The following is a 14,093-nucleotide window of genomic DNA, read 5'->3' on the forward strand; positions in this document are numbered from 1 at the left end:
TCCACACATTAAGGATTTTAAATCAGATACAACCTACATTCAAATATTTTACTCCCTGATACAGGAATATTTAAAGCAACTCTAGATATGTTTTATACCACAATGATTGTGAATATTATCTTTCTGTAGTATAGAGACAGTTTACAGAGTACTGAGTCTATCATTTACCCCTTGGATTTGCTTCATACTTAAAAATATCATGTTGTACATTTAAAACATCTGTTGTTCTCAAAGTTCCTAGCAACAAGGTGGGAACTAAATCCAAAACCAAGATCATAATATGGCTAAATCACTGCTCTGCTTTACTTCTATATTAAAGCCGCTTTGGGGTTTATGAGCCAGAAAAAGTTTGTCTCATTACCGAAAGGAAATGAACACACACCTTGAAATGACTATTAAGAGCACAGAATGTCATCAGACCAAATGCTGGTGCTTTAAGATGCTAGAATAGAGCAATGACATATACTGAAGGCTATCAAAATAATATAGCATGACTAATATTCTCAAACATTTTTGCCCATTAACTATAATAGAAATTAATCTGGTTTCATAATACAAAGCAGGAATTCTCCTTCTCTGTCTCAGAAATGGTATAAGCAATTCCTTTTAAAATGAAGCATGCAAAGTTGGGGTTTTTTCCAATATAGATGTATTAAAAACTGAAAGTACTTCTGCAGCTAAAGAAAAACAAAAACAACAACAAAAAAGTCATTAATAGGTAATTTGCTTTTTGTCCCCCAGAGACCAGAATGTTTAAAAAAAAAGGAAAAAAAATTAAAAAGAAAAAAATAAAAGGAGAGAGTTAGATTAAGTATGACTCTTACATATGCAGGTGTATATTTTTCATATAAGGGAATGAAAGCAACCTCCTAAAATATTTATACTGTTGATTTCCAGACCAGGAATCCTCCTGCCTTTTCTCTTAACTAAAGCTAACTGTAGGATCTTTCAGCTTGAATATCCTTGTTTCACACCTGCCTTACAACACTGACACATGTTAAAGTTATTACATTATGCACGTGTTCATATGACATGCCAGGAGTTAATGTTTCTGATCTGTGAAGGAAACAATGGCTTCCTATTACCAGTTAACCAAGGTATTGTGCTTATGAGTGCACTGCAGCACAACTGCTGGGAAATTATATGTACCCATACACTTCTTTGACCAGTGCCAATATTTTCCTCTGTGTGTAGCTTTTACATTCTACTTGTACAAACTCTTGTGAGGATTGCTCTACCTTTTTCATTCCACACACCCAATCTAAGCACACCTTTGGCACAGCAGCTGCAGACAATCCTTTTTTTAAGAATTCCACTAAAAGCTCGGCTATGCTTGTTAAGATATTTAAGGTGTCTGTTCTATTTAAATCAAGTCTAAAAAAATTTTTTTGAATGGAGTCTGGTAAGAGAGAACAATTCCACATAAATGAAAAACATGTGGAAATGTTCAATAGGTCAACTATGTAAAAACGTGTTATATACTGTGTTTATAGGTATTTTATTCAGAGACAAGGCTGGCATTAGGGTTTTATTGATATCCTGGTGAAAAGCACATTAATCTAAGGGTTGCAACCCCCTTTTCTCTGCATTTTAATGCAGACCACGCATTAATGCAGACCACGCATTAGCAACATACAATTATTTTTGAAACATATTAAGTTGTTCTTAATTTATATTATATTTTGATTGTAAATCAATTCTGGCTTTGTATCCAGATATTTACAGGTGACCTGTACATATATGCCATTCCCATTCATACGCCCTATGAACATTTCTAAACTTCACAGCTGAGATTATAGAATCCTATATTATACTGCAGGCTCATCTTCACTCAAAAATGCCTGGATATTTTACCACAACTAATCAGACAATCTAATCAAAATAATAAATAGTGTCAGATTTTGTTGCACTTGAGAACATTCAAAATTCAGCCAAAAGCAACGAGCCCAAGTCCAAAGGAAAAAAAAACCTATTACATAGCATTTTCAAGACAGTGAAACTAATTATATGATTGTGAATAAAATATGATTTAGGCATGGTGGTGTATTAAGGCCCCCGTTTCTTTCTTCATTATGTGGTGGTTTTAACCACCCTGCACTCAATGGGCTTGTTGATGAGCTTCAGTCAACTCCTCAAGTCCTATGCGATCTGGTTTTAGATCTGATTTTAAACATGTATCTGAAAACAATCCACAATTACGCAGTTCTGTAACTGTATCAATGCAGCACATTATATTTGCCCCTAGAAATCATGCCAATTTGGCACACAGCATAGTAATCAGTCAGGAACTGCCAGGTACCAGCTTGGTACTACCAGGTACCAGTTAGGAATCTCAATACATACAATTCACTTTAAATATCACCTTGGTAACTGTCCTTATCCAGCTGTACCTCTAATGCAGATAAGGAACGACAAGTCCTATAGGAAATGCATGAGCAACTGCAGCAGGAAGTTGTTAGCTGCTGGGCTCACAACTCAGAAATCTGCTTTCCATTTACACCTGCTCCAGCCAGAGCCTGCAGAACAGAAACAAACCTTTGATTAAGGTTGGGAGATGTAATAGTGAGTGCAATTGTAGAATACAGAAAAGTATGTATGGGTTATGTCCTTTCTCAGACACTATTTAGGAAGCAACTATGGATACTGGATTTGGGGGTTTTTTTACTGTTTAATTGTTTTACATCAACAGGCAATTATAAGATGACTAAATGCCTACACTTAAGCTACCAGAGCTGCTTGCTTTCATTCTACACAAACATCTGAAATCCTATATGAAAACTTTTTTAGTATTTCAAAACTCCTTCTAATGGAATACAGTTTGGGACAATACAATGCCCAAGACGAATGATCAATCTTATTGTGATACACACACAATTAAATGAATACACCAGTGTAAGCTTCTACATCAAAAATAATTTCAAGGAGGGTTGCTATTCAATGTACATGAATACAAAATTTAAAATGTAAGGGAGATTTCAACAGAGGAGTAAAAACCAAGACACTAAACACTGCCAGTGAGGAGAGGTTGATAAATATGAAAGGAAACAAAAACAAAACTGAAGTTGGTGGAATTTTTCAGAGATAGAATGAAAACAATGTAAAACCGGGACAGAGAATGAGAGGAGTCATGTAGTTCAATCACATGGAGTAGGATTTGGTACAGGACATATTTGCAACAGTGTTCTGAAGATTGAAACTTCACAAGCTTACTTCCTGGGATTTGATCTGCACAAGATTTTCAAAAGCACTTAAAAGCAACTCCGTTTTTTCTGAATAAAATCTCAAAACTCACATTACTCTTGAAAAAACACTACTTCTTGAAGCAAGCATTTGAACCACACACATTTTATTCCTTACAATTTTCATTCAACTCATTTACGTGGGGAATGGTTGATCTGCAAGAATTTTTGGAAGCCTTATCAGAAGACATAAAAAATACAGATACTGGGAATAGGAAATCTTATAATGAAAAGCATGATACACAGCTCAAAACCCTGAAATCAAACTGATTTCCCAAAACATCTGGCTTTCTTTTGTGGGATTTTATGTCCATAATAATAAGTAAGTCAGACTTAGGAGTGCCAGTTTATTGAGTATTTAAGAATGTCTTAGGCATAGCAGCTGCCTGGATCTCACAGCATGTCCAAATAGACCGAATGTTCCCTGTTGGTAACAGTATATTCAAATACAAGTATTACTATTGTGGATTGATATTAATAAACACAGGTTTAATTTTAAATGGGGTTTAAAATCCATTTCCTTCCCTTACCATTTGTTATTTATTTTTTAGCTACTGAATATTCCTGGACAGTTAACAAAAATCTTAAACATTTCATCACTTTGCAGTACTGTTGAAGGCTTCGGATGTAACAGTACAATATTTCTGAATTAATGTTACTTTTCTGGAATCAAGTAACTAAATACATACCATGTCTGTATATTTTTCTTTTGAATCTTTCATTTTAGTTCATGCCTTACAGTTTCAACTCACCAATTCCTATCATCTGCACTGAGACTGAGGGACAGTGAAAGAACAGGCTTTTAATGTCACCACTCCTTCTTCTTACTCTCTTCAATACACTTTTCTCTCTATAATCCTATGAGGATGATTAAGTAGACAATATTTTTCAGCTGGATTTAGTTTAGAAAATGTGTAAACTCCATTTCTGAAACTAGGTTTTCTTCGTAACTGACTAATCAGGATTTTTGATCCTTTGGATAGTCATTGGGATTAGGCCACTAGGAATTTTATTGCTTTGAAGGAAATCTCTGCGTAGCAGAAGGAGAACTGAATTATTAATAAAACTCGCTTTAGAGAATCATTGCACATCAGGTGCAGCATGGAGAAGGAAAGAAGTTAATTACAGAGCTGTAGAGCAATAAGTGCTCTTTGCTAAAAGCCAACAGCTGTAGACAGTTCCCACAGTCTATTTATCAGGTGGGTTAGGTGTTGTAATTTAGAGTCCATTACAGTGATTGTATTCTAACAACTAACTGTTTTTCCAGTTGCTTGGACATAAGTAAGGAAGTAATGGAAGAGAAAACCCTTCAAGAATACCTGCATATGACCACTGTAATGACTAAAAGAGGATGAAATCTGTTCTCTGTACATGACACATAAAAAGACATATAAATACACAAGTATCTCTACATTCGCAAAATATGCAAATATCATAAAATATTCCAGTGTCATTGACTAACCCTTCTCAAAATTAAAAACAAGAATGGGCAAAGGTGGGACTCATTTTGGAGACCCAAACAACCTATTGAAAAGATGATATCTGCCTTCTGCTCATGGCAAGACTGAAGCCAATCCAATGCAATGACTCGGAGCAGTATGCTGCAGCATGCATTTTAGCATTTGGCATATGAATGGAATTATTTTGTCTAACACTTTTGGTATGATATAAGCATGACAATAAAAACAATTCAAGCCAAAAAGAAAGAAGTTTTGTTATACAAAATATTTTAATCATCCGGAATTTTTTGAAAATAATTTTATAATCCAAAACACAGCCTGCATCAAAACTAAGTTAATGAAATGGAACTTTTCTTCTCCTCCAAGAATTATAGAATAATTTAGGTTGGAAATAGCTTTTAAGATCATCAAATCCAACTGTTAAGCCAACACAGCCAGGCCCCCAACTGCCACATCTACTTGTCTTTTAAACAATTCCAGGGACAGTGACTCAACCACTTCCCTGGGCAGCCTGTTTCAGTGCCGGACAACCCTTTCACTGAAGAATTTTTTCCTAATATCCAATCTAAACCTCCCCTGGGCACAACTTAAGCCCATTTCCTCTTGTCCTATCACTTGTTACTTGTGAGAAGAGACCGACCCCTATCTTGTTGCAACCTCCTTCAGATAGCTGTAGAGAGAGATAAGATCCCTCATGAGCCTCCTTTTTTCCAGGCCTTAGGCCAGCTCCCTCAGGTGCTCCTCATCACACTTGTGCTCCGGACCCTTCACCAGCTTCTGCCCTTCTCTGGAAACGCTCCAGCACCTCAATGTCTTCTCTATATTGAGAGGCCCAGAACTGTTCACAGTACTCAAAGTGTAGCCTCACTAGTGCAGAGTACATGGGGACAATCACTTCCCTGCTCCTGCTGGCCACACCGTTGATGATACTGGCCAGGATGCCATTGGCCTTCTTGGCCATCTGGGTGCACTGCTGGTTCTACTGACCAACACTCCCAGGTCCTTGTCCATCGGGCAGCTTTTCAGACACTTCCCCAAGTCTGTGGCACTACATGGGGTTGTTGTGACTCACAACAAGTGAATCTTGCAAGTGGCCTTATTGATCCTCACACAATTGGCCTTGGCCCATGGATCCAGCCTGCCCATACCAAGTTCTGTGAAGTTTATTTGATATATGCTCAGCAAGCCACTATTTCAGTAAAGGAAGGTTTGCAGCTACTCACCTCAACTCTCCTCACCAAAAATGCACACCCTCTCCAGACCAGCCTAGGATCTGTTTCCTTATTTCAGACAAAATAAGTGAGGTTGATGTAAGAATTTAAATGGTAGGTTTTTGCTAGGCAAGGTCATTTTGTCTGAAGCATTTTAGACAGAATTCAGCAATTAGCTCCACTCACAAGTCTAAATTGTTACTAAATCTCTGACAGGGAAAAAAAGAGGGGGTAGGGGAAAAGAAAAATACCATTTATCTGTGAAAAGGTTATGGATCATTTATTTCACTGACAAGCAGAATGCGAAAGACTGTTTCTGACCTAAAGCATTAGACAATTGCACTTGTGAATCCTTATAATGCATATTTCAGGTAATAGAAATCTTTGGGAATGAAAGCCTGTCTGGATTGGTTAAGTCATCAGATGCAAAGTGCTAAAATTGCCAGTCTTGTTTCCCTGTTTAATCTCTTGTTGAGGAAGTCCCCAAGGCACTCTTTAATTGGGTTTACACAGCAAAGCAATGATATATCACATGTGGCAGTATAAAAATATTTTCATGCTGATTATATAGGTTTGCACAACTCTGATTAAGGTACTTTTCCTGTTTTAACTTTACAGCCTGACTTTCAAATTTAAATTTGAATTTATAACTGAACGCTTGCAAAATTTGCACTTTAACAACTAAAAGGTATTAGTAAAAAATTACACCCAATTCAGTTTCAGTTTATTTGCATTTCTTTTACATGATATAAGATGTTAAACAAATGTTTACTGTGCATTTGTTGCACATACCTTCACAAACAAAAGCAAGTCTGTTCCCCTGGTGATGACCCATTCAGGCAGCAGGGTACACAAGATTAACTGAATGCCTATGCAGAGACTTAATTCCAAGTATCTCTTAAGAAATACAGATCACAATAGTTTTCTATTTTATTCACTTGTTGTCACAATGCTGCACAGTTTCTAAGCACAAATGGTATGAATAGTATCAGTTGTAGCTTTTAATCACAGATTCAATTCTCAGAGCGCTACAGCTCCACATGTAAACTACCATAAGAAGAAAACCCTCTTTTTTTTTTTTTTTTTTTTAAAGCCTGACAGAAGTCTAAGATTTGGGGTGTTTGTTTTGGGTTTTGTTTTGGATTCCTAATAATTGTACAATTCAGCATGGTTCAGAAGAGTCCTGGGTGTGGCCAAGAAAAACCCTCTAATAGTCTCCATTGCAAATGGAAAGGTGAATATTTCAGATTGCAATCTAAAAAAATTCACATTATTTCACAAATGTTTTTGGAAGGAACACTGATAAAAATTTGTTTTGTATTGCTGGAGTAGGATGAGCTACATTGGAAGCTGCAAACCCAGACCAAAAAAAAAAAAATCAGTTCTCCATAAATACTTGAGTTAGTGTTTACGTTGCAGCATGGAAAAAAAAGTGAGGATAAACAAATTGCAGCCTCCCCCAGCAGAACTACTCTGGAGAAAGACAGTTTGTTGGGTTTGACTCTCATAAATGGACTCCATACACAGCAGTACAAAACATTGATTTTTACAAACAACAAAAAGGCATCTCAAGCCTCAAAAGCAGAAACAATCATGCATTCTTAAAAAAAAAAATCACAAGTTTTGTTTTGAAATTGCAGCTAATGGAGCCCTGTAAAATATTGTCTATCTCTATTTTACTCACAAATATATCCACTCATATATGAGCTGTATGTATAAATGTTTACAGATACCCTAATACTACAAACTACACAAGTGGACTGACACTTCAACGGTGTTAAGGGGATTTGTTTAATCTATTCCCGGGCAATAATGAGAATCACACTAGATTTTCTAACATTTAGCATGTATAATAGCTATATATATAAGATACAGTTGTAGAGCACACAAGGTACATAAGAAAGTGAAAGTTACTCAGGCATGTTCCTATGTATTTTGCTGACTTTGGGATTGCATACAGGGCAGGAGTTGGACTTCCAATAAACTACAGGGGTTTTTTCACTTCTAAAATACATTACTTTCTGTCAAATTTAGGAGACCAAACAACCAGCCAACATGAAACATTTCTGTTCAAATGATACCATGCAGCTTGTGCAGAGACCTCCAAAAACTGCCATAGGTATTAAGCACCACATGATAGACACAACAGTCTATCGAAGGCCATCAACAGTTAATCCCAATTGGTTTGCATTGCTTTCTGCCACTGCCAACACACCTTGAAGTCAGATGTCCTTGTTTGCATGTGTATCCTGTGCCTATGCTACTTTCATACTGTGACAGAACATAGCAAAGTCTTTGCACAATTTTTCAAAAGCAGTTTCATAAAAGCAAATGAGCCAGTGACATTTTTTAAAAAAGAAACAGCACTCAGAACCCAAATTCCATTACATTTCAAAGGAATTTAAGAGCTCAACTCCCTTAAGGTCTTTAATGTAGGTTAGCTACACTCCATTTATCAAAACAGTAAGTATTTGATCCCCACTTGCTTAAAAAAAAGATGGGCACCAAGAGGCAGCTTCAGCATCTTAAAGTCAGTGATTTACATATATCAATTTAACCTTATATGTGGTGCCTTCACAGTCATTACCTAATAACTACTTTATTGCTTCCTGACAGGGGCCTCCTCCACTGTGTCACAGCCATTAAATAATACACTCAGGCTCCCTCACCTTGTCCACATCACAGGTCTATCACTGGATCACTAACCAAGCAGTTGTCACCCTAAGCTGGTAACAGTTCAGAAAAAAGCTGACTAGACCAGGTATGATTTATCTTTTCAAAAGAACTCGACAGAATTTTCACAGAGTGCTATCAGATCAACTGGGCGCACCTAAACCAATTTTTTTTGTATACCAACTTCCTAACTGTAAAAATACTCCTAACACCACACACTGCCTTCGAGGGAAGAAAGTATTGGAAAAGTGGATGCTCCCATGTTTTTCAGGATTTCTTTGTACTGACTCTAGGCATGGATGGCTCTTCACTGCCATCTAAGCAATTTTTCATTCTTCAGTTTAGCAATTCTTCTTACTCTCTGTAGGAAAAGGAACTGCCATTCTTATTGCCCAAACAGTAAAAGCACATAACATTGAACACAAAAGCAAAGAACATGAGGTAACTACTCCCTCAGTATAGATCAGCAAGAAAGAAACTAAAAGCAGAACCTAGGGGTTGACCTCGTGTTGTTTTGTAACATAAGCACTTTCCACCCAAAGGGCAAGAGTCAAGGAGGGTTTGATTGTGGAGTCAAAATAGTCCTACTGCTCTGTTATTTTAGCCTCCCTTTCTTCCTCCAGATTATTCCACTCAACATAACCTACAGCATTTAGTGATAAACCTGCTGGCACACAATTTATAGAGAAACAACACTTGACTCTCTCTCAGCTACTTATCTTTTCAAGCAGTGGAAAGAAAAAAAACCTTCTATATATAGTGACTCCTTGGTGTCTAGCCTTCTCCCCCCCCCTCCTGTTTTTTTGTATGTACACGGGACATGATGGTTTTAAGCAGAGCAACAGAGAACAGTTCACTTTCCCAAAAGGACATAATAGATGTTTTTTCACAATTGAAGGCATCTTGTAATGCATGGTTGACTGTGAAAGGTAACTGTGAATAGATGATAAGATCAAGTATCTTTGCCTGTACTGAAGAACGCAAAGTCATTAAGTTTATGCCACTAATTGAGAATTAGTATATACTTGCATGATGTTCAAACAAAACAAAGATTATTCCATTATAAAAATAATTCAGGGCAATAACAAGAGTTTCTTTTGATAATTAGACAAGTATAAGAATAGCAAAGGGGTAGCAAAAAAATTACTAAGAAAACTACTTTCCTATTCTCATGAATCTGGAAAACTCCAGTGGTTAATGCATGGAAAAAATCACAGAAAAGGTGAAAGGTATTTCACAATTACTTTGTCAACCAGTAGTAAAGTTTATTTTTCCAAAGGAACACCTCTAATATTTGTTATATGATTACCTTACACATTGCAAAATTAAATGGCATCCCTTTTCAGATTTTATGATTGGACAAAAGCGTACAGAAAACGAAACACTTAAAAAATTGTAAACAGCACCCCAGCACTAATTCAACTAATCAAAAAAATATCAAACTGTTATTTCACCTCTGATATAACCAGTGAGCAAAAAAAAAAAAAAAAAAAAAAAAAAAGACTCTTTTCCTCAAAATTTATAGGCCAATGCTGACCACCTTCTCAGACTGGAGGCACAGCTTTTTATGGAGTCACGCAAATGTCATATTCAGTGTTGTATTTGAGCTTTTCTTCCTGTGTCCAGTAACATGAAAAAGAAAGAGCTGAAGGACCTCCAGGAAGGTGGATGGCAATTTGAAGGATTGGAAAAAAAATGGGAAAAAAATTATTACCTACTGCAGCCTGAATTCTGGCAAGACCAGTTTCTCTGCCCGCTATTTTATACATCTCAGACACAAGCAAGTATGTTCAAATCACAAGTGATGTGTACAGAAAAACAACACTTAATAATGCACAGAGAATTCTGATTTAAAACAGACAAAGCAGGAAATTGGTGACTTTGCATAAAGAAACAAAAAAGTAATTTGAAATTTCATAAAAATTTTAGAAGTTTCAGGAAGTTCTCTGTATTTTTTAATTTGTTGTAGCTTGGTAAAGAAAAGAAGGAAAAAGGTTGTTTCTTTACTACAACCCTGCTCCTGCTATAGTTATCCTTGCATCTTTCTTAGCCTGCATATGCTTATTTTCCAGAGAAAAATAATATTTTTTTTGATCGCTTACCACAAAATAATAAAAAGACATTACAGGAAAAAACACGGACTTACAGATCTTCAAAATACCTAAGACGGAAAAATATCAATAAGAAAGAATAATATTAGCTAATCCAATTGTTGGTTCTGCATGCCTATATGTGGATGACACACAAGCCCATAAGAACCTAAACCAATCTTTTTGTAACAGAGTTTTGAGAACTGAAATTTACAAAACGAGTGGTTTATTTTTCCTTTATAATAAGAAAATGGATGATGTTTAATTTAGAAACTTAATTAGATACCCCTAGAAGCTACAAGTAACATTCTGTTTTATTTTACAGTTCAAAATTCTGGTTTTAAGAAATATTTTTTATTTTTTAAAATTTAAACTAGCTTTTAAACAGTAACTCCCAAGTGGTTTCAAAACTTCTTCACAATCTATGGTCAATATATGGTGACTATGGAAGCTGACCATAAAATAATTAATTAAATTAAGTGTACTTGAGAAAGAAGTAGGCCTTCTGAGCTAATTTAACTTAGCACTTTCTGCAAATGTTTTTGCAACACAGACCTCCAATCTGCTTTTCATAGCTTTCTAACACAGATTAAAGCACAAAATGAAGTAAGGATAATGCTATCCTAAAAACAACTGTACAGGAAGTGCACCTACAGACAGTGGCAATAACTTGACTTGGCTCTTACATCAATAGGAGAGAGTACTCTCGTGTGCTCCCCATATGCAGGCTGTGTAACTATGAAGAAACAGCCAAGGGACTCATTTATATCTGTTTTTGCAGATGAGACAATTTAATACGAGGATCCATGGGCTGCATAACTGTAAATCTTTGACTGAAAATCTCACATGGAGACAGAAAGCAATGAAAATATTGCAATAGTTTGAGCCTAACAATGAACATCTCAGAGCTCCTACAGCATCAGTTTAGAGTGCCAAAACCATTAATCACTAGTCTGAATGAAAGTGAAAATGTTTTATTTGTGTAAAAACATGAGAAAGGATGACTTAATTAGAGAACAAAACCCTCACTGTATCAAGTTGATTTATATGTTTTTCTCATCTATGAGACAACAGTATTTTGCATTACATTTCTCTGCAACAAAGGGCATGAATTATCCTTCACTACCACAGTGAGCACAATAATACATCAAAGGGTTTAGGAAAGGTACGTTTAATGATATCCCTTAGATAGTCCATAAAGTAAACCAACATGTATTTCATTAATCCCAACCATCCTGACTCCATAAGTATCTCAAAAGGCAGGCAAACTTACCAGGACCTTAACACAGCTTTACCAGAAAGAGACTGTCCTGACTTTAAGTAATAAGCTAGAAATTAACACATTTATACAGGATAACCATACCTTTACAGAACAGAAACTTAAGTGTCTCTGTTCCATTCAGTCTCACCTACAAAGCTTTTCAGTGATCTGGACAAGTCTTTAAAATTCTCCCTGCCTGTTGTCTATGTTCTGCTGAGGCTGGAGATTAATGCAAGTACTCCGGTACTCCGAAGCACAGGATGATCTTCAAGACCCAGAACTTAATATTCCTATTTCTCTGACTTCAGGCTATCTGTACACCTTGCCTGCCCAGCAGGAATGAGGTCAAACTTCTTCTAGCCCTCCTTTCTTATCAGTGTCAGCCTCATGACATTTTAAAGGCAGGTGAGATCAATAAGCCCCACCGGCCAGGCAGCATGCCTACCTTTCCATGTTGCAGGTGAATAAGTCTAGGATGTCCTCAAAGTTTTCTCTGGAGGGCTATGACTGTGTTACACTAGAATTGACATTAAAGATGATGAACACCTAAGCTCAACAGATGGCAAATCTGGCCTTCCTGTGCATAGCAGGTGCAGACAGAGATTCTGTATGGCCATTCTCCAGCGGGGAAAAGAAAATTCTCAGGTCCCAAATGTCTGAGGCTTAAAGGCAAGGGTCAAACATCCATTTTAGGCATTATACCACTATACGTTACACCAGAGGAAGTCAGTTCCACCTAGCCTCCTGCACCACAATCCATGGCATAAACCTTAAGAAACATCTAAACATAAAAACACAGGTGGAATTCAGATTACCTATATTTGGTCTTGGTCCCCCAAAAGAGACGTAAGTAATGAAGCCTCTGTAGAGGTGATGGAATCAAGTTTCTGCACATTGCAACTAAGAAAAGCTTATAAAATAAACAGAAGTTTGTAGTAACAGTTATTATTATTACCTACTAGGATTTAGGCAGTGCATATAACAGAGGAAGACATGTATGCATTTACCTTCTCCAGTGCCAGCCTAGAGGACACACTGTTTTTGAATAAGCAGGAGACAGGAATCAGTCCCTTTTTGTTAAACTGAATAAAAATCACACTGTGTTCCTCCTAGAATACTAAAATGCTAGGTTCCTGGTGATTTTTATCTTTTAACCTCCCACTCTGGAACATGTTAGGTATCTTGTGGATTCTACAGCAAAATTTTCCCAGAAGTATTATTGGAACACAGCTTTTACCACCTCCCCCAAATGAAGTAGTGATTCAGCTGCAGAATAGTAAGGCTTAGAGTGTGCTGAAATCACTGTTTTGCAGGCATACTAACACTCTCCTCTTGTACTCCATTGTCTTCTCTCTTTCCACTTCCTCCCTCCTGTTTTGTTCTCCCACTGAAAGCTCGGGCACAGGCTGCCAGGCTGCTCTCCGTTTATACAGCACATACCATAACAGGGTCACAGCCTGGGAAACAAATTCCAGTGCACTAAAACGCTATAAACAACCACCGCCAACAGGCCTGTCAGAGCAAATTAACTAAGTATATTTTGGTGATGCATGATTCCCAATGGCTTCTTAAGCAGTTTCTCTTCCTGATTTATGAAATCATCCAGTTTTCCACAATGAACTAGATGGCTGTTAGAGCAAGTTACTGAAATTCTGCTTGACCTATGCAAATCACTTTAAAGGCAGATCCTCTGCTGGTGCAAGCTAAGACCTTCAACAACACACTAAGAACAACAACTTATACCACCATCTGCCCCTTTATCCACATTGACATCAGCCCTCCCCATAAACACTCCAGGTTCAAGGATATGACTCAATCCACATTCATATCTGAGCATTCAGTCCTGTGGAAAAAAATTGTCTATTAGCGTAGGATGCAAGTACGCTTAGTGAATTTTTCTATTGTACCTCGACACTGCACATACCTGTAAGTGGCCCTAGTTGGATGGGAGGGTAGAGCTGGTAGAGGGAAGGTTACAACTTTACCTGCACTCCTCTGCTTTGGCAAAACCATCCTTATGTTTCAACCATGAGACAGAAACGTAAGGAGTATACAGGACCTCACTGACATTTAGAAGACTTTTCTCAGCAGTAGCTAGTTGCTACAGCTTGGTCTAGACATGAAGAATTTAAGAAGTTTCCTTGTAACCCCCAAGGGGA

The 14,093-nt window shown here is 37.0% G+C and overlaps 1 protein-coding gene across 3 annotated transcripts in view; it reads right to left on the minus strand.

The window, feature by feature from the left end:
• Positions 1-14,093, minus strand: part of BBS9 (Bardet-Biedl syndrome 9) — a 285,582-nt gene that overhangs the window by 46,961 nt on the left and 224,528 nt on the right. The window contains exon 23 of one of the 3 annotated variants that reach the window (XM_032707681.1): positions 10,686-10,744. The exons of the other annotated variants lie outside the window; for them this stretch is intronic. Coding sequence (XP_032563572.1) covers positions 10,686-10,744 — 59 coding nt within the window. The remainder of the gene's footprint in view (positions 1-10,685; positions 10,745-14,093) is intronic. 3 annotated transcript variants of the gene reach the window in all.

The sequence above is a fragment of the Chiroxiphia lanceolata genome, chromosome 1 (assembly GCF_009829145.1).
Source record: "Chiroxiphia lanceolata isolate bChiLan1 chromosome 1, bChiLan1.pri, whole genome shotgun sequence".
NCBI lineage: Eukaryota > Metazoa > Chordata > Aves > Passeriformes > Pipridae > Chiroxiphia > Chiroxiphia lanceolata.